Genomic DNA, 20,743 nt, shown 5'->3' with positions numbered 1-20,743 from the left:
TGGAACGTCTGGGGGTCTCGGTCAGCCTGACCTCTGATTTTCACCCTGAGTCTAATGGGCAGGTGGAATGGGTGAATCAGGATGTGGGTAGGTTCCTGTGGTCCTAATGCCAGGACCGGCCGGGGGAGTGGTCGGTGTTCTTGCCATGGGCCGAATATGCCCAGAACTCTCTCCGTCACTCCTCCACTAACCTAACGCCATTCCAATGTGTTTTAGGTTACCGACCGGTTCTGGCACCGTGGCATCAGAGCCAGACCGAGACTCCTGCGGTGGATGACTGGTTTCGGTGCGCGGAGGAGACGTGGAACGCTGCTCACGTCCACCTCCAACGCGCCGTGCGTCGTCAGAAGGCCAACGCTGACCGCCACCGCCACCGCAGTGAGGCCCCGGTCTTTGTACCGGGTCATCGGGTCTGGCTGTCGACCCGGAATCTGCCCCTCCGCCTGCCCTGCCGGAAGCTGAGCCCGCAGTTTGTGGGGCCGTTCAAAGTCCTGAGGAGAATAAATGAGGTTACCTATAGGTTATTACTCCCGCCAGATTATCGTATTAACCCCTCGTTCCATGTGTCTCTCCTCAGGCCGGTGGTGGCTGGTCCGCTCCAGGAGTCTGAGGTGCAGGAGGTCCCTTCGCCTGAGCCACCAACTGAGGAGGACTGTGGTAAACTGGTCAAACCACTCCCTGCCGACAAGCTCAACACGGCGTGTGTCCGGCCTATACTTTTTTTTAAGGAGTGGGAATTGATATTTTCTGATTTGATTGAATGCATACTGAGAGAGGATGCAAGGGGAAAGACAGAGGTTGTGTCAAAAAGCAGTAGGAGAGATTCATATCAATGCTGACACTGTAGACATGGGTGCCAGAGGCTGTAGCCTTACCACTAGACTACCAGGACACTGTCCATCACTTTGATCTCGGTAGCTATCTTGGCACCACAATGCCAGTTCACTTTCCTCCTCCTTATTGGCTGACTCGTCGTTGTTGGCTTTCAGGCCTACAACCCGGGTGTCGTCAGCAAACTTGATGATGGAGTTGGTGTCGTGCAAAGCCACGCGGTCGTGGGTGAACAGGGAGTACAGCAGAAGGCTGAGGACACACCCCTGGGGGGCCTCTGTGTTAAGAGATAGTGTGGAGGAGGTGTTGTTGCCAATCCTCATAGCCTGTGGTCGGCACATCAGGACGCCCAGGATCCAGTTGCAGAGGCTGGTGTCCAGACCCAGGGCTCTGAGCTTGGAAGGAACAATAGTGTTGAATGCTGAGCTGTAGTCAATGAACAGCATGCTCACATAGGTGTTCCTCTTGTCCAGATGTGTAACGAACATGTGAATAGCGATGGAAATGGCATCTTCTGTGGATCTGCTGGAGTGGTGGAATGCTGGCCTTGATGTGGGCCATGACCAGCCTCTCGAAGCACTTAATGATGACCGGGGTGAGTGTGACAGGCGATAGCCATTTGGGCATGTCACCTTGTTTTTCTTGGGCACTGGAATGATGGTGGTCTCCTTGAAGCAGGTGGGGACTACAGCCTGGGACATGAACAGGTTGAAGATGTCAGAGAATATGCTTGCTAGCTGGTTAGAGCTGGCTGTTAGAGCTGGCTGTAACAATGTATTTGAGAGACAACAAGTGCTCATTGTGCAAATGTATTTATGTTTTCAATAAACATTTGGAGACAAAATATAGTTTACATGTTGTCAGCAGCCTAAGACAACCCTGTCTGTTTTGCCCCATAGTTGCGCACGCGTCGGTTTTGTTGCTAAACAACCAACCCCTCTATTGACATTTCAAAGTGTTGGCTATTCTCTGTAGGACTTCTGTAGAAAAACTAAACACACTGGAATAAAAATCCCGCAATTCCAAAAATGCCCAGCAGATGGGGTTAAGAACACACTGAGAGAGGCGCAGCTCAAGTGTCATCACCTTTACAGGAAAATGTCAGACGTCCTGAGTAGTAGGCGAGCCAGGGGATGTCGTTCTGTCAACCTATATGAAGAGATAAGGAAGTGACTTTCAGGCTTTTCATCAGTCCACACTGTCTAGGCACATACTTTCTGACGACTAACCTGGGGCTGCATAGCTTGCAGTGTCATGACAGGAGTAAACGCGAGAAGAACCTGAGTGGACTATAATCTGTGGATTCATTTGAACGGCAGCGCTGTTTTCAACATAGACCAAAGTCAGACGGAAGATTTCTATTGACAGTTTGAGAGATGAGATGAGGCTCACCCATGTCAAATGTGGATGTCTTATGGTTTTTGCTTTTCTCTCTCTAACCTGGTTCACCACTTATAATGGAAATGGTAAGGTGTCGCACGTGTAACACTAGTTATTAGGCTTCAAACTTTCAATGTGAAACCTTGTTCAGAACTGTTATATCAGTTTTCTATTGTTTTCGAATGGTATACTTAAATGATAATGCCCGAGAAGCTGGTGTTTGTTGGATATATTGTTGAATATATTGGCACGGGTGTTGTTAGGCCCCAGACGAAGTCGTATATTCGGTCTGATATACCACGGCTGTCAGCCAATCAGCATTCAGGGCTCGAACAACCCAGTTTATAATTAATTATATATTAAATTATATACCTATAATTCCAATGGTTCCAATCTAGAGGTAGGCCAATTGCCATGATTCTGCAACACCAGATCACTCAACCTGTCCTTACAATCAGACCAGGTGCAACAAACGTCAATTTGATCTCTCTCGCTCGCTCCCCCTCTCTCACACACAGAGTAAAAGTAATGATGACTTTATACCATGGTACCAGTTTTACATGATGTATTACTTCAAGGACTTAAAGAAAGACTACTAGAGTGTGAATTCCTTGTTGTCTGGGAAATGTACACACCATTCCACTGGCCCCTTTCCTGCTTTATACGTGTAACCCGGCAACTAAAACACCAGGCTTGTCCCTTGAGGAACTATGTGGTGTGAATGGGGTTGTCATGGAAATCACGGAAGTGGAATGGGACTATGGGAGGATTATTTTCATTAATTTTCTTGGGAGGAGTGAGAGTGTGTGTGTGGTTATTCTACTGTACATGCAGTTTGTTAAGCTATACCTTTTGTTATCCTGCACCCTACTACTCAATACTTCAGCAAATGTGATGTCACTGAAGTTTTCTCAAATCCATACATTAATCATAGACTTGTAACTGTTATACACTCTCTAAATGTTTTTCTATTTCTCCTCCCGACTCTTTCTGTTGTGCAACTGTATGTGTGTGTTTGCGTTTGTGTGTGTGTGTGTGTGTGTGTGTAGACGAGGGTGAACCCACCTACCACCCTAAGATGATCCAGCTGTATGAACGTCTGCTGGTTGCAGAGTCCAGGGGGGAGCTGGTGTTCAAGGAGCTCAGCAGTCTTCTGACCAGACTGAACCTCACCAAACCAAACAACAACTCCTCCACTAATATCACAGGTGAGGGGACAGAGCCATGTTATCATCTGTGTAAAGGCTCGTTGTTAATTGTGGATCAAGTTTGAGGACGATCCTTTACTTTCAATGCATGTTAAGTGCTGGTCACAGCCAAGATAAACTTTTAAACAGTGCCAACAACGCTAATCAAATGACTTCTCGCCACACTCTGTTTAAGTGTTTTACGTCTGACCGTTTGTTGTGTGTTTGGTTTCATTTCTGGTGGTGTGGAGTGTAGGACTGCTGTCCTCCAGACTGCCCAACGCCTACCTCTACCTTCCCCACCTACGGGACCACGCAGACAGCCTGAATCTTAACGTTGTCCTGGGACAGGGCCGGACTGGAGGTGAAAGACGAGCCACGTCCCTCCGTCTTAACCCATGCGCGTGCGCGTGTGCGTGCATGTGTAGAAATGTATTACATTAACACATGTGTCTGAGTAAACATGTCCTCTTTGACAAACAGGAGGGGTTGTGTTAAAGTGAGAAGGTACACAGCCTGGTGTGGATTTCACTCTGTAACCTCTATCCACCCACCTCACCCTCCCTGCTCTGTTTGGACTTTATTCCAGTGAATGCCATACTGTAGTTATTCCTTCCTCACCAGAACATCACCTGTATCCTGGGACTTATCAGTGACTGTGTTATCTATAGCTCTGGGAAATCTGAAATCTGAAGCAGGTGTTCTTTCCTTCCCTCCCTGTGTGTGTGTGTGCGTCAGTGTCCCTGGTATTGGGGATCCCTACGGTGAAGCGTCAGAAGCAGAGCTACTTGGTTAGCACCCTGAACTCCCTTCTCTACGACCTTTCACCTTCTGAACGAAAAGATTCCGTCATCATCATCTTTGTTGCCGAGGTAACTTGCTCACATACCCTGATAGGGGCACATGGACACAAGTGACAGTCTTTGCCAATCAAACTTCACTTAAAGTCAATAACAATGGGGCCCCATCAGGTCATTTAGAAGTGTCTTTTTACATGTTAATCAAAAGAAGAAGTGACTTTGTAGATAGGGTAATATGGCTTGAGGTTGGGCCCCCAGACTATGGCCAGGTCTCTCCCAAGGGTCAAACCGACTTATTGTTATTAGCACCGGAAATAGAGGGATTAGGATGAGAAAAATAAAGAGGGATTCATTTCCATGAAAAGACCTGCTAAACCTGTTGAATGTGTCACGGTGCCTTTCAGAAGCTGAGGTATGAATGCTTTACACTAAACTTGAACTACAGAAACTGACAGGCACATTACTGGAATTTCCTGTTCTAGATTTTAAGACCTAAGGCCATTTTAGCTCCTAATGTTCGACTGTGATCACTCACGTCACAACTACCCTGTAACTGCTTTGCATATTTGTCATTCCGACTCAAGGTTTGCCCAATTGATGGTAACTTTGTGTAGTGGTTGTGTGTCTCTGAGGATATGAGCACACACAAGACACAAGACACCTTCAGTATTCTGTAGCCATCATGTTTCATCTACATTGATTATACTGCACACAAACACACCCCTCTAATAATATGACCTCATGTTTCAGGTTAACTTTCACTGGATTTCCCATTGTCTCATTCATTTCCCCTTCTCTCTGTCTCTTTATTTCAGACGGATGCAGAATACGTCAACAGCGTAGCAGAACTCTTACAGAAGAAGTGAGATGTTTTGGTTGTTTGGGATTTTAGTTGAACTGTTTTGGCAGTTTTTTTTTATTTGCTGCTTCTTCAATGTGTTTTGTAGTTGACCTGTGTTTGCCTGTTGTGTGGGGCTGTAGTTTTCCTAAGGATGTGCACTCAGGCCTGTTGGAGGTAGTGTCCCCTTCTCAGTACCTCTACCCCAACTTCAGCAGACTCAGGGAAACCTTTGGAGACTCCAAGGAGAGAGTCAAGTGAGAAACGGACGCATGCACAACCCAACACAACCCATACAGATGTGTGGTCTTAAAATCATGAAAACAAAAAAGTCTAACACATCATGTATACCTGAAGTAAGTGGTTTGAATTGTGGTTATTTTCAGATGGCGCACAAAGCAGAACTTGGACTACAGCTTCCTGATGCTGTACGCACAGGAGAAGGGAACATATTATGTACAGGTGGGGTCAGAGTTCAACCTATCTGATTGGTCAGTCAGTCTGCCTGTGTAACTGTATGTGAGTTTTCCATTTAAATGTGAATTTAGGAAGTGAATTGAAATCATATATTTATTAACACATCCTCATTGAAAAATATGTGTTGTCAGTTGGAGGATGACATTGTGGCAAAGCCTGGTTACTCTCAGACCATGAAAACATACATCAGATCACTGGCCTCGGATGACTGGCTGTTCCTGGAGTTCTCTCAGCTCGGCTTCATCGGTGAGTCTATGCTCTTCTGTGTGTGTGTGTGTGTGTGTTCTCAGGGTGTCTGGAAAAGGAGGGCGTAGTTGGTTGTTTTTAGATAAACACTTGTTTATGTGGAGACTAAATGTATTTATTACCTTTAGTTAACAAGGTTATTTAATGAGAAAACACACTCACACTCACAGATGTGGATATGTACCAGTGGAGGCTGCTGGGGGAGGACGGCTCATAATAATGGCTGGATTGGAGTGTAATGTCTGGAATGGAGTATCATGGCTGGAATGAAGTGAATGGAATGGTATCAAACATCCGAAAACCATATGTTTGATACCATTCCATTCACTCAATTCCAGCCCTTATTATGAGCCATCCTCTCCTCAGCAGCCTCCACTGGTATGTACAATATACTCATGACTCTTCTTCCTTGTCGTAAGTCATTTTACTTTAATTTGTGGGTTTGTGTTTGTGTCTGCATCAGGCAAGATGTTCAGAGCCCGTGATCTACCAATGATAGCAGAGTTCTTTCTAATGTTCCACAAAGACAAGCCCATTGATTGGCTGTTGGACCACATTCTGTGGGTGAAGGCTTGTAACCCAGAAAAAGATGAGGTGAGTTGTGCTCAACAAAATAAAGTATTTTTTTCAAGAGAATCAAATGTAAATGATTATCTAATGTAGAGCCCACAAACTTCTGAGTCCACACGGAACTATTCCTTTATTGCATTGAGAGTTGATGGGCTTTTCATCTTGTTTTGTCCCGTCCAGAAAGACTGCAACCTGCAGAAGGGCCTGCTCAAGCTGAGATATAAACCCTCTCTGTTTCAACATGTAGGCCTTCACTCCTCTCTGCCTGGGAAACTACAGAAATTAAAAGTAAGATTCTCTCTCTCTCTCTCTCTGGTATGTTTGTGCAAGATACACTCAGTTAGTGGCAGTTATAATTCAAATGTCTCTCTCTCTGGTGTGTTTGTGCAAGATAAACTCAGTTAGTGGCAGTTATAATTCAAAAGTCTCTCTCTGGTGTGTTTGTACAGGATAAGGACTTTGGAAAGGTGCCACTGTTTGCAGCCCACAGTAACCCTCCTGCAGAGCTGAGCAGTAGTCTGAAGCACTACCAGCAGCACACCCTGGAGAGGGCCTATGAGGGCCAGGACTTCTTCTGGGGCCTGACCCCTACCGCTAAAGACTTCATCCTGCTCAGCTTCCCACAGCCACGCACTGTCAACGGGTCAGTGGACACACACACACACAGTAGCCTACACCAGGCACGTGAACAGATAGGGCTAGCCCTTTTGTCCTCTTGTGAAAAAATAACGCTTTTGATTGGTGGTATTTTCTTTAATTAATCACTTTTTATTTTCAGACTCATTTCGCTATTGTAGCTTTAAATGTAACGAATTGCGTTTTGAAATTAATACGATAAATGACTTTGGAGTTGCTAGCGTGTGTCGTCTCACGGTCAGGGACATGCAGTTCGACTGTTTGTCTGCAGCAGAACAAATTCAAATCAAGTAAAGACTAGTAAGCTAGCTGTTTCATCACACACACATTTTAATTTGAACTGCAACCACAGGTCACATTTAAGTATTGCTTTCCCGACACTGACTCCAGTTCCCTGTTTTCTTGCCTGTATAAAGGGTGTGGAACAGGACTTTGTCTCCCACTTGTCACACTCCTTCTCACAATGGACTCCAGTAGGTCACGTTTGCCATGCCCTAGTACAAGCATTTCGCTACAGCCGCAATAACATCTGCTAAATATGTGTATGCGACCAATAAAATGTGATTTGATTTAATACCACACAGACCACACTGATTAGACACAAAGGGAACGTCTCAGAGCAAATAGAATGGAGTTAAAGGTAATTACGAGTTATGAGCAAATACATTGTAGGTATTCAGTTAGTTGCCACTTAGTGTAAAGCTCTCCTGTTCATTATGGTCATTTATGGCATGAGAGGGATAAATGACAGAGGTACATTCTATTTTGACCAGGCAGCCCAACTGTTGCTATAATAGGTAATGACTCCTATGATCCCATCTTGTATCTCCAGGTACCTGTTTCGCAGTGGTAACATCGAGACCAACGAAGACAAGTTTTATAACACCACCGTGGAGGTGCTCCCTAGTGATGTGAGTGCCATGGAGATCATACTAACTGGCAACGGTGTGTGGGAGAGAGCGAGAGAGAGTGATCTCTGGTGACTGCAGTGTCATGGAGCTGGTCTAAGAGACTGATGTGGCTCTCAGGTGTCATGTCCTAGGGACTAAGTAACAAGGTGACAGGAAACACCCACCACATCTTCTAACATGCTGATGGCCTACCTGTGTGTGTGTGTGTGTGTTTGAGATAAAACAACACAACACAAAATATAAAACTTTCACTCCTGTCCGTACTCCACTAGAGGCTTATGCAAAGTCAAAAACTAAAGAATCACATAGTGTTCATAATGTCATCAATAATAATCATCAGTAGATCTGTTTTAGCCGTATACAGCTATGCTGAATGTGATCTGAGATAGTGAAGACAAAAGGTACATTGTAACATGGTTTAACATGTGTTTTTCCTCTCCAGAGCTCAGTGAGAGACAGACTGGTGGGTGGCCAGTCTCCTCAATATGAAGGATCTTATGGAGGCTTCATAGTGATTGGTAATATTTTTCTAATTCCGGGTCAGGTGATGTGGTCAGGAAAAACTCTGATCTCCTATTATTACTAGTAGTTTCTCTGTCACCTCTGGCCTGATAGACACAAACACTTGTCAGGGTAAGACGGGCAGACACACCTCCATCAAGGTGTTGTTCTGTGTCTGGATGGTTCTGAATCATAGAAATACAACAACTAGAATGAGCTATTGGACTCTGCCCTGGTAGTGTCTGTGTGGTGGGGGTTGGTTGTCTGAATAGCTGTACCTTTCACCCCCTTAAAGCCTTCTGTGATTGGTTAAGTGCAAATAGCGAGATAAGGAATGACTAAGCTTTGCTGAATCATAAATCACCTCAAAGGGGAATGGAAACACTAGGCTTAAGAACTCCAGCTAATTGTAACTGTAAATCGCCATATTGGCATTGCATCATCGGTAGAAGAGTTTTGGAATTCCTGAATTTACTGAGACCATGACCTCTGCGTGCATTAATGAGCATAATTTGCTGGTGTCAAACCATATATGAAAACATGATACATATTTTGAAAGCTGAGAAACAGCCCTTTTCAAATTATATGATATACAGTTGAAGTCGGAAGTTTACATACACCTTAGCCAAATACATTTAAACTCAGTTTTTCACAATTCCTGACATTTAATCCTAGTAAAAATTCACTGTCTTAGGTCAGTTAGGATCACCACTTTATTTTAAGAATGTGAAATGTCAGAATAATAGTAGAGAGAGATTTAATTCAGCTTTTATTTCTTTCATCACATTCCCAGTGGGTCAGAAGTTTACATACACTCAATTAGTATTTGGTAGCATTGCCTTTAAATTGTTTAACTTGGGTCAAACGTTTCGGGTAGCCTTCCACAAGCTTCCCACAATAAGTTGGGTGAATTTTGGCCCATTCCTCCTGACAGAGCTGGTGTAACTGAGTCAGGTTTGTAGGCCTCCTTGCTCGCACATGCTTTTTCAGTTCTGCCCACAAATTTGTGATGGCCACTCCAATAACTTGACTTTGTTGTCCTTTAGCCATTTTGCCACAACTGTGGAAGTATGCTTGGGGTCATTGTCCATTTGGAAGATCCATTTGCGACCAAGCTTTAACTTCCTGACTGATGTCTTGAGATGTTGCTTTAATATATCCACATAATTTTCCTTCCTCATGATGCCATCTATTTTGTGAAGTGCACCAGTCCCTCCTGCAGCAAAGCACCCCCACAGCATGATGCTGCCACCCCCATACTTCACGGTTGGGATGGTGTTCTCCGGCTTGCAAGCCTTCCTCTTTTTCCTTCAAACATAACGATGGTCATTATGGCCAAACAGTTGTATTTTTGTTTCATCAGACCAGAGGACATTTTTCCAAAAAGTACAATCTTTGTCCCCATGTGCAGTTGCAAACCGTAGTCTGGCTTTTTTATGGCGGTTTTGGAGCAGTGGCTTCTTCCTTGCTGAGCGGCCTTTCAGGTTATGTCAATATAGGACTCGTTTTACTGTGGATATAGATACTTTCTTACCTGTTTCCTCCAGCATCTTCACATGGTCCTTTGCTGTTGTTCTGGGATTGATTTGCACTTTTCGCACCAAAGTACGTTCATCTCTAGGAGACAGAACGCGTCTCCTTCCTGAGCGGTATGACGGCTGCGTGGTCCCATGGTGTTTATACTTGCGTACTATTGTTTGTACAGATGAATGTGGTACCTTCAGGCATTTGGAAATTGCTCCCAAGGATGAACCAGACTTGTGGAGATCTACAATTTTTTTTCATGTCAAGGAAAGAGGCACTGCGTTTGAAGGTAGGCCTTGAAATACATCCACAGGTGCACTCAAATTATGTCAATTAGCCTATCAGAAGCTTCTAAAGCCATGATGTCATTTTCTGGAATTTTCCAAGCTGTTTAAAGGCACAGTCAACTTAGTGTATGTAAACTTCTGACCCAATGGAATTGTGATACAGTGAATTATAAGTGAAATAATCTGTCTGTAAACGATTGTTGGAAAAATTACTTGTGTCATGCACAAAGTAGATGTCCAAACCGACTTGCCAAAACTATAGTTTGTTAACAAGTAATTTGTGGAGTGGTTGAAAAACAAGTTTTAATGACTCTAACCTAAGTGAATGTAAACTTCCAACTTCAACTGTACAATAGCACCACATCAATCAAGAAAATCAATCATTTACAGAACTTCCTAATGAAGATCAAGAAAAACTTAGAGCATATTGGGCCTTATTTTGTAAGGGTTGAAAATCTGAAATCATAATAGTAATACCTTTTACTGTGAATTAGTTACAGCTGTTTTAGTGAACAGTGGTATTTTTCTAGAATTCTATGGATCTTCCGTGATCACACTTTCTTATCTGGATAGTATAGCAAACACATACTGTATATGCACCGAAACATATTACAAATGGCATTTATTCTTAAATATGATGAGGAAAGACATACACAAGTAATATAATATCAATAAAACAATAACTTTATTAAAATAATACGGTTAGGGGAATACATTGTCTCATTCAAACCTGAAAACAAAGTGCAAGTTGCATCGCTATCATAACCAAAACATTATATACAACATTCATCTCAGGGATATCGTTTTCAAAATTGAACTGGAATTTTAAAAAAATGATAATATTAACACATATTATAGAGTAGTCCTCTAGTAGATTGAAGTTCACCTAGTCCATAACTGAAATCATATGATTAATGGAGAGGTGGAAGAGGGGATGGCTGGTGAGGATAAATAATGAGAGAGAGGGACATAGCGCTAATAGTACATAACAATAATATATCAACAAATTTAAGAATTTCATATCTGATAGTCCATAACTGAAATAATATGATAATGTATGTCTAAGTAGCAAAGTCACAAAAACAGCTAGACCAGGATGACCAAGCTGACTACCAACCTGAGCTTTTAAAAGTCATTATCTAGCAATCATCATTAGGATTAGGCTTCAGGCTTAGGCTACATGACTTACTGTAATCAACAACCAGCAGGCTTAGCTACTATTTTTTAGGAATCATATGACATATCACAGATAAACCGACACCTAATGAGATATCTAGCTATGTAGTTATCTAGCTAGCTATCTGGGATCACAGCTAGCTAGCTAGCTACATTTTACTGGTAAAATAGCAATCCTGCAGCAGCCCTTTCTGGCTGGCTAACTATATATCAAATCACTAGCCAATTCGTTATAGCTTTGAATAATGCCTAATGACAAATGTTCTTCAAATTGTCCATATGAGCATTTTATGTACAGCTATCAAAGAAAACATTAAAAAGACAAAACAAGAGATGTGCTAAATTAAGTGGGCTAGGCAGCTAGCTACCTTGCCTCGTTTTGGCTGACTGTCTACTCGGCTTGTTATTAAAAGTTAATTTCACAGAGACTCATCTTATCAATCGGAATAAATACTCTAAAATATAAATATTATAATTACCAACATAAAAATGAATTGTATACAGTTTCTTACCTTAATGTTGTTGTCCTGATCTCAATGACAGAGCTGTCAAAGTTGTGAGAAACCTTTCAGGTCCAGTGGAGGCAAGGCAACACCTGGTGGCAGCATCACTTTCAGTCCCCATGCCAAAACTCAATTTGCTCAACCCTGCCAATGACGCATTGGCATCAGTCGTTACTATGGCAATGCAAGATGGTGCTACCCATACCTCCTAATAAACTATATTCAAGATCAAAATCCTAAAAATAGAGATATTGAAATGCACATGTTTAGTATTAGTGGATTGAATAGATCTCTTTGCTTAGCTTTACTTCCTAAAAAGTGTTTCCATTCTCTTTTAAACCCTGGGGCTGTGTTTCTACTAAGCTAACATATGGAATTGTTTTAAGATGGTCATAACAAGGATAATTTAGCTATTTGAGTTTACATTTTAGGACCCCTGTAGGTATTAAAAATATATACACAACCAGTCAAAAGTTTAGACACACCTACTCATTCAAGGGTGTTTCTTTATTGTTATTGTTTTCTACATTGTAGAATAATAGTGAAGACATCAAAACTATGAAATAACACACATGGAATCATGTAGTAACCAGAAAAGTGTTAACAAATCAAAATATATTTTATATTTGAGATTCTTCAAATAGCCACCCTTTGCTTTGATGACAGCTTTGCACACTCTTGGCTTTCTCTCAACCAGCTTCACCTGGAATGCTTTTCCAACAGTCTTGAAGGAGTTTCCACATATGCTGAGCACTTATTGGCTGCTTTTCCTTCACTCTGCGGTACAACTCATCCCAAACCATCTCAATTGGGTTGAGGTCAGGTGATTGTGGAGGCCAGGTCATCTGATGCAGCACTCCATCACTCTCCTTCTTGGTCAAATAGCCCTTACACAGCCTGGAGATGTGTTGGGTCATTGTCCTGTTGAAAAACAAATGATAGTCCCACTAAGCGCAAACCAGATGGGATGGCGTATCGCTGCAGAATGCTGTGGTAGCCATGCTGGTTAAGTGTGTCTTGAATTCTAAATATATCACCGACAGTGTCACCAGCAAAGCACCATCACACCTCCTCCTCCATGCTTCATGGTGGGAACCACACATGTGGAGATCATCCGTTCACCTACTCTGCATCTCAAAAAGACATGGCGGTTGGAACAAAAATCTCAAATTTGGACTCATCAGACCAAAGGACAGATTTCCACGATCTAATGTCCATTGCTCGTGTTTCTTGGCCCAAGCAAGTCTTTTCTTCTTATTGGTGTCCTTTAGTAGTGGTTTCTTTGCAGCAATTCGACCATGAAGGCCTGATTCACACAGTCTCCTCTGAACAGTTGATGTTGAGATGTGTCTGTTACTTGAACTCTGTGAAGCATTTATTTGGGCTTGTCACGCCCTGGCTCTGGGGACACTGTTATGTTGAGCCAGGGTGTGTAGATCTATGTTCCCTATTTCTATGTTGGCCTGAGTGACTCCCAATCAGAGGCAACGAGTGTCAGCTGGTTGCTGGTTGTCTCTGATTGGGAGCCATATTTAATCTGTCGGGTTTTCCTTTGTGTTTTGTGGGTTCTTGTTTCGAGTTGGTTGTGTTATACCGTGTACTGTCACGTTTCCGTCTTTTGTTGTTTTGATATCGTTTCGCTTAATAAATGAGTATGTTTGCCTGCAACGCTGCGCCTTGGTCTACTCCTTACCCTGACGTTCGTGACAGGGCTGCAATTTCTGAGGCTGGTAACTCTAATGAACTTATCCTCTGCAGCAGAGGTAACTCTGGGTCTTCCTTTCCTGTGGCGGTCCTCATGAGAGCCAGTTTCATCATAGCGCTTGATGGTTTTTGCGACTGCACTTGAAGAAACTTTCAAAGTTCTTGACATTTTATGGATTGACTGACCTTCATGTCTTAAAGTAATGATGGACTGTCGTTTCTCTTTGCTTATTTGAGCTGTTCTTTCCATAGTATGGACTTGGTCTTTTACCAAATAGGGCTATCTTCTGTATACCAACCCTACCTTGTCACACCACAACTGACTGGCTCAAACACTTTAAGAAGGAAAGCAATTCCACAAATTAACTTTTAACAAGCCACACCTATTAATTGAAATGCATTCCAGGTGACTACCTCATGAAGCTGGTTGAGAGAATGCCAAGATTGTGCAAAGCTGTCATCAAGGCAAAGGGTGGCTACTTTGAAGAATCTCAAATATAAAATATATTTTCATTGTTTAATACTTTTTTGGTTACTACATGATTCCATATGTGTTATTTCATAGTTTTGATGTCTTCACTATTATTCTACAATGTAGAAAACAATAACAATAAAGAAAAACCCTTGAATGAGTAGGTGTGTCCAAACTTTTGACTGGTACTGTATATAAAACAATTAATTGATGAAACATTAAATGTAGCCTTACTGCTACAATATTAGCCCATATAAACACATTGAATAACATATTCATACTTGGCAAAACAGATGGTCAAAAAATAAATAAAAAGGAATTATGTTTTGAAATGTCTGTCCTATATCTAAGAGATCTGAGAAAGCTCCTGAAATTGGCCCCCCCAAAATTGACCCATATTTAACCCATTTTGTTTGGCATCTAGAGTACTTACATATATACTTCCATTCACTTTTTTTAAACTGCTACCGGATTGCCGTCCGTGTTGTGAGGTTTGTGGGCGTCGTAGAGCAAAACAACTGGCGTATGTGTTCGTAAGAGTCTCAGCTTTCGATGGCGAGGTCATATTAGTTTGTAGGCCAAACTGTTAGGACGCTACAGACAGAAGTTGACACATTGGCGGTACCGACTTCAGACGAGGCCCGTGAAGCTTGTGGGGGTCATAGAGTAAAACACCGAACATGTGTTCATGAGTCTCACCTTTTGATGTTGGGGTCATATTAGTTTGTGAGAAGACCGATTTTCAGTTTGTCTCCTGGTCTGACAAACGCTGACACAGATATCTCTAGTTTAAACAGATGAATTTTGATGGGGATTTTTTTATTATACTAGTTAGATTTACACGGGGGCGCGGACATCTACTCTATATCAATTAGCTGGTACACACCTGATATAAGACTCAATTGTTGAAGAGCCAGAAGGAGGGAAAGCTAAGGGAGACAAAGATAGAGATACAAGGAGACCGAGAGTGAGAAGTAGCCTTGGAAATACCAGACCTAGGGCAGCAACAGCAGTAGGACTGGGATTAATGACGGATTATTTTGGTGACTTCAAAAAGGGAGAAAAAAGTATAATAATTCCGGGGAGGGTCCTCTTCAGAAACACAACTCTCCCAACATAGCACTACTTAGACATCCCAAAACAACGCGATTCGAAACCAAATTTGCAAGCAAAACCTTTGCAGTGGGTTTAGTGAAGGTAGTTGATGCAAACTAGCCACTCGCGAAATGCACTCATTACAAATAACCTTCACTTGCTATGTACTATTTTGTGTCATGGGGATGTTTAAGCTAGGGCAACAAGCTACTGTGTCCTGCTGTCCCAACTTCGCCCTTTCCTGTAAAAACTGAAGTTGTATACGTACAGATATGGTACATTGTGGGAGGCAACCCGTCTGTCAGTATGAAAAATGTATACACTCACTAACTGTAAATCGCTCTGGATAAGAGCGTCTGCTAAATGACTAAAATGCTAAAATGAGACTAAAGGCTTTATTCTATCCGCATCGCAGAAATTGAGCTTTAAAGCGTGATTGAAATGTAAAGTCAATGTTCCCCTAATGGCAGAAATCCATCTAGCATGTTGGGGGCGATTTAACAACGGAGCCCTATTCATTTTCAATGAAGGGAAGCGAAGTGGGCGGGGACCGTTGGATGATACAAGCATGGGCGAGGGAGCGTGAACAACGCAGGACCAAAGTTGGGGAAAGATTAATTTTTGTTGCGTACTCCGCGACATTGCATTGCTATTGACCAATCAAAGCTCAATATAGTTTCCAGCCCCTACTGGATTGGCTGTTGATACCTAGCACTACCTAACCTGCTTGCTAACACTGACATGTGGGCGAAGCTATCTGTATAGTGGATCACTGCTGTAAGTGAGAAGAGTCGTCTCTAGTTGCCACAAAGTCATAAACCCCACATATTTCTACAATTTCTCTTCTTAAAATGTGATTTAAATTTAACCACACTGCTAACCGTATGACTAACCCTAACCTTAAATTAAGACCAAAAAGCAATTTTTTTGTTTAGAAGACTTTTTAAAATATAGCCAATTTCGTGACTGTGGTAACTAGTGGAAACCAGTAAGAAGGGGAGAGAGAAAGAAAGAGAGTGGAGAGAGAGCGAGATAGAGAGCGATGAAACAACAGTACCAACACCGCATAGGAGAACAAAGGAACGGACACACCTTAGAAGCATTACATTGATGTCAGAGTCCAATCCATTCATACAAAAGCAACAGACTTTCTCATAGACAATAGTCTCATTTGAAACTCCAGTTGCTAACAGGTTATATCCCACTGTGGGCTGTTTTGTACATGACTAATTGTAGAGTCCATTACTGTTATAATTAAGCAATAAGGCACGAGGGGTTGTGGTATATGGCCAATATACCATGGCTAAGGGCTGTTCTTATGCACGACGCAACACGGAGTGCCTGGATACAGCCCTTAGCCGTGGTATATTGGCAATATACCACAAACCCCTGAGGTGCCTTATTGCTATTATAAGCTGGTTACCAATGTAATTAGAGCAGTAAAAATAAATGTTTTGTCATACACATGGTATACGGTCTGATATACCACGGCTGTCAGCCAATCAGCATTCAGGGCGCCAACCACCCAGTTTATAATATACTGTACAGTCGTGGTCAAAGGTTTTGAGAATGACAAGTATTGGTCTTCACAAAGTTTGCTGCTTCAGTGTTTTTAGATATTTTTGTCAGATGTTACTATGGTATACTGAAGTATAATTACAAGCATTCCATAAGTGTCAAAGGCTTTTATTGACAATTACATTAAGTTTATGCAAAGAGTCAATATTTGCAGTGTTGACCCTTCTTTTTCAAGACCTCTGCAATCCGCCCTGGCATGCTGTCAATTAACTTCTGGGCCACATCCTGACTGATGGTAGCCCATTCTTGCATAATCAATGCTTGGAGTCTGTCAGAATTTGTGGGTTTTTGTTTGTCCACCCGCCTCTTGAGGATTTGACCACAAGTTCTCAATGAGATTAAGGTCTGGGGAGTTTCCTGGCCATGGACCCAAAATGTCGATGTTTTGTTCCCCAAGCCACTTAGTTATCACTTTTGCCTTATGGCAAGATGCTCCATCATGCTGGAAAAGGCATTGTTCGTCACCAAACTGTTCTTGGATGGTTGGGAGAAGTTGCTCTCGGAGGATGTGTTGGTACCATTCTTTATTCATGGCTGTGTTCTTAGGCAAAATTGTGAGTGAGCCCACTCACTTGGCTGAGAAGCAACCCCACACATGAATGGTCTCAGGATGCTTTACTGTTGGCATGACACAGGACTGATGGTAGCGCTCACCTTGTCTTCTCCGGACAAGCTTTTTTCCGGGATGCCCCAAACAATCGGAAAGGGGATTCATCCAAGAAAATGACTTTACCCCAGTCCTCAGCAGTCCAATCCCTGTACCTTTTGCAGAATATCAGTCTGTCCCTGATGTTTTTCCTGGAGAGAAGTGGCTTCCTCGCTGCCCTTCTTGACACCAGGCCATCCTCCAAAAGTCTTCGCCTCACAGATGCACTCATACCTGCCTGCTGCCATTCCTAAGCAAGCTCTGCACTGGTGGTGCCCCGATCCCGCAGCTGAATCAGCTTTAGGAGACGGTCCTGTCGCTTGCTGGACTTTCTTGGGTGCCCTGAAGCCTTCTTCACAACAATTGAACCTCTCTCCTTGAAGTTCTTGATGATCCGATAAATGGTTGATTTAGGTGCAATGTTACTAGCAGCAATATCCTTGCCTGTGAAGCCCTTTTTGTGCAAAGCAATGATGACGGCACGTGTTTCCTTGCAGGTAACCATGGTTAACAGAGGAAGAACAATGATTTCAAGCACCACCCTCCGTTTAAAGCTTCTAGTCTGTTATTCTAACTCAATCAGCATGACAGAGTGATCTCCAGCCTTGTCCTCGTCAACACTCTCACCTGTGTTAACGTGGGAATCACTGACATGATGTCAGCTGGTCCTTTATTGGCAGGGCTGAAATGCATTGGGAATGTTTTTGGGGGATTAAGTTCATTTTCATGGCAAAGAGGGACTTTGCAATTAATTGCAATTCATCTGATCACTCTTCATAACATTCTGGAGTGTATGCAAATTGCCATCATAAAAACTCAGGCAGCAGACTTTGTGAAAATTAATATTTGTGTCATTCTCAAAACTTTTGACCACGACTGTATATTCTGCCAGGGGTTTTCAGAATAATACTACATTCAGGTTACTAATATGTTATTGAATGTTTGTGTCTCATGTTTGTAGGTTCCTTTGTGGATGGGGTGGCTGAGGGACAGATAGACGCACAGATGCAGCCCATCTCTGCTTTACGTCTTCTGGTACACAGCGACTCTGACGTGTGGGTTCTGCTCAGCGAGGTGAGCTGTGTGCGCTTATGAGGAAGTTACAGGAATTGTGTGTTTTATTAGTCAGTCAATGGTTCTCTAGATTTAAAGGTGTATTCAAACAGCTTGTAGGTGCTGTGTCCTGAAAGAGGAAGATAATTTGTTTCACTAGAAAGACAAGGGCTCTCTTCAATCCGTATCGCTGAAGTTCAGCGTTAAAGTGTGATTGAAATGTAAAGGCTACATTCCCGTGTTAGCGAAGACTGCATTCACGGTAAACGGTGCAAATGTCAGCTCAATCGGAAATTACCTTTACATTTCTATTGAACATAGCCCTAATTCACATTCCTACATAGTTCCCTCTCTTAACTTAAAGAGGGAACTCTGTGAACTTATTTACAATAATAATCAGTGTGTCCTTGGTACCTTCAGTATCTCTGGCGTCATTCACGATCAAAAGATATGAGAACAATCCCTAACAAGTGTGGTGACCATCAACCCCTACACAAATGAGTGTCACAAATAGAGCACTATAAATAATGTGTGCTACAGAAAGAGAAAACATCAATATGCTAAGCATTGCGTTAATTACTCTTACCTGATTATGGGGGGCATTAGGGATGATGTAGATTGTGTACAAGAGTGTGTTTCTGTGTAGGATTACAGCGGCTAAGGTTTGGTTAATGCTCATGCTTGTCCCTGTCTGTCAGATATTTATTAAACTTTGAGGACGGGAAGAGAGGAGAAACCTGAGAGGGCGTACGCTGCTCGCCTATGACACTCCACACCTGGACCAACAGCGACCTCTATTGGACATGGATAGTCAATGCAGTTTCTCTAACTATCTCAGCTGCTGCTGAATGGACACACTGTGGATGTTCTCTTCTCTACGCACATCGGATACTTTTTCAACACACACACACAGTGTGGATGTTCTCGACGCACATTGGATACTTTTTCAACACACACACTGTGGATGTTATCTTCTCTACGCACGTCGGATACTTTTTCAACCTATGACTATAATGTGAATCTGGAAGAGAAAGTTTCAGTTCGTGTTCCTAAATGAGTTTGACAATCATTTTGAGCATTTCTACGTTTGTGGAAGACTTTATACTGGAAACCAGCTTTCTGCTGTGGCTTTAGTCTCAGTTCTCTAGAGGGAAAACATGATTAACGTGTACAGGGCTATGTTAGAGTATAACAAAGAGTTCAGCGAGAGATGATTTGATTGATACACACCGTGAGTAATGAATGCAATGTGTTGTGTGTATGTGTGTGAGAAAAAGATGGGGACTGATGCAATGATTGTATGGCTGTATTATTGAGAGTTAGTTACATTGGTTGTGCAAGTGTGTGTGTGTGTGAGTTCATGTCTCTGGCCAAAATGCTGTAGATCAGGTTCATTCCACAAGGTGGTATTTTGCCATAGGTGCATTTCCCTGGTACTGAACTGCTAGTCTGTTCATTTCAATGGGGATCACTGGAGAGCAGTCACTCCACAATGTAGGTACATGGTACTATGTGCTGTATATAAAGAAAGAACACGAAGGCATTCTTGATTGTGTATAGCAGTTTAACTGCTTGGCAATTCCCTAGTTTTTTTCCCCAACCTTTAACTTATAAGTAGCAGTGGAGGGGAGGACAGCTCATAATAATGGCTGGAACAGTGCAAATGGAATGGCATCAAACACATGGAAACCATGTGTTTGATAATGTATGCAATCACTAACTGTAAGTCGCTCTGGATAAGAGCGTCTGCTAAATGACTAAAATGTAATGTAAAATGTAATACCATTCCACCTGTCCAGTCATTACCACGAGCCCGTTCTCCCCAATTAAAGTGCTGCCAACCTTTTGTGATAAGTAGCTATATATGTTCCAGAATATTTTGTAGGTAGAAAATACAGGTTACCTCTCTACTCTACAAACAAGAGCATAACATTGTCTGACATTACAGTACCTACTTATATTTACAGATATTTTACAGATATTAAAGTTGATGAGTAAGTAGTATTGTTTGCTCAATCTCTCCCCACATTTGGTCTCTAGTTTACTCCGACTAACAGACAGTCACAGCTAATGTTTCCCAGCAGGGGCCACTACTACTGCACAAATCGAGCTACTGGGTCGACTCAACAATCACTTCTATGGAGAATATATGGGGTTTGCGCGAATCCTCGCCTCTGGATTTTAACACACTTCTGCGTTAGCCGCCGGGAGAATACATTTGTGTATCCAAGGCCGGCAGAGGCAATTGAGGAGAGAAGTAAACTCCTCTATCCACCTTTTAACTAATTGACACTTCTACATAAGGCGACTGCTTATCGGTTTCCGTGT

At 42.5% G+C, this 20,743-nt stretch overlaps 1 protein-coding gene across 3 annotated transcripts; it reads left to right on the top strand.

The window, feature by feature from the left end:
- Window positions 1-1,391: 1,391 nt before the first annotated feature.
- zgc:154054 (Alpha-1,3-mannosyl-glycoprotein 4-beta-N-acetylglucosaminyltransferase B-like) lies at window positions 1,392-19,772 on the top strand. Of its 3 annotated transcripts, none has more exons than XM_041837229.1 (15): window positions 1,392-1,426; window positions 3,261-3,419; window positions 3,655-3,762; window positions 4,137-4,270; window positions 5,014-5,060; window positions 5,180-5,293; window positions 5,423-5,498; window positions 5,645-5,759; window positions 6,223-6,353; window positions 6,510-6,617; window positions 6,779-6,972; window positions 7,798-7,876; window positions 8,319-8,394; window positions 18,324-18,436; window positions 19,114-19,772. In XM_041837229.1, exons 2-15 carry the CDS (start codon window positions 3,290-3,292, stop codon window positions 19,129-19,131), a joined length of 1,443 nt encoding a protein of 480 aa, XP_041693163.1. In that variant the 5' UTR covers window positions 1,392-1,426; window positions 3,261-3,289; the 3' UTR covers window positions 19,132-19,772. The 3 variants fall into 3 exon arrangements, 2 of the variants coding, with proteins under 2 accessions (XP_041693163.1, XP_041693154.1); XM_041837220.1 differs by lacking the exon at window positions 1,392-1,426 and adding an exon at window positions 1,694-2,297; XR_005994190.1 differs by lacking the exons at window positions 1,392-1,426; window positions 18,324-18,436; window positions 19,114-19,772 and adding an exon at window positions 1,694-2,297 and having other exon boundaries at window positions 7,798-8,022; window positions 8,319-8,396.
- Window positions 19,773-20,743: the final 971 nt, after the last annotated feature.

Source organism: Coregonus clupeaformis, chromosome 2 (assembly GCF_020615455.1).
Source record: "Coregonus clupeaformis isolate EN_2021a chromosome 2, ASM2061545v1, whole genome shotgun sequence".
NCBI lineage: Eukaryota > Metazoa > Chordata > Actinopteri > Salmoniformes > Salmonidae > Coregonus > Coregonus clupeaformis.
The sequence above is the reverse complement of the archived record's forward strand: the minus strand, read 5'-3'. Positions and strand labels throughout refer to the sequence as shown.

Coding starts and splice junctions, on each gene's coding strand:
- zgc:154054 (XM_041837220.1), top strand. CDS start 2,213: ATGAGGCTCACCCATGTCAAATGTGGATGTCTTATGGTTTTTGCTTTT. Junction 3,763..4,136: donor GGGACAGGGCCGGACTGGAG/GTGAAAGACGAG, acceptor TGTGTGCGTCAG/TGTCCCTGGTATTGGGGATC. Junction 5,760..6,222: donor CTCTCAGCTCGGCTTCATCG/GTGAGTCTATGC, acceptor TGTCTGCATCAG/GCAAGATGTTCAGAGCCCGT.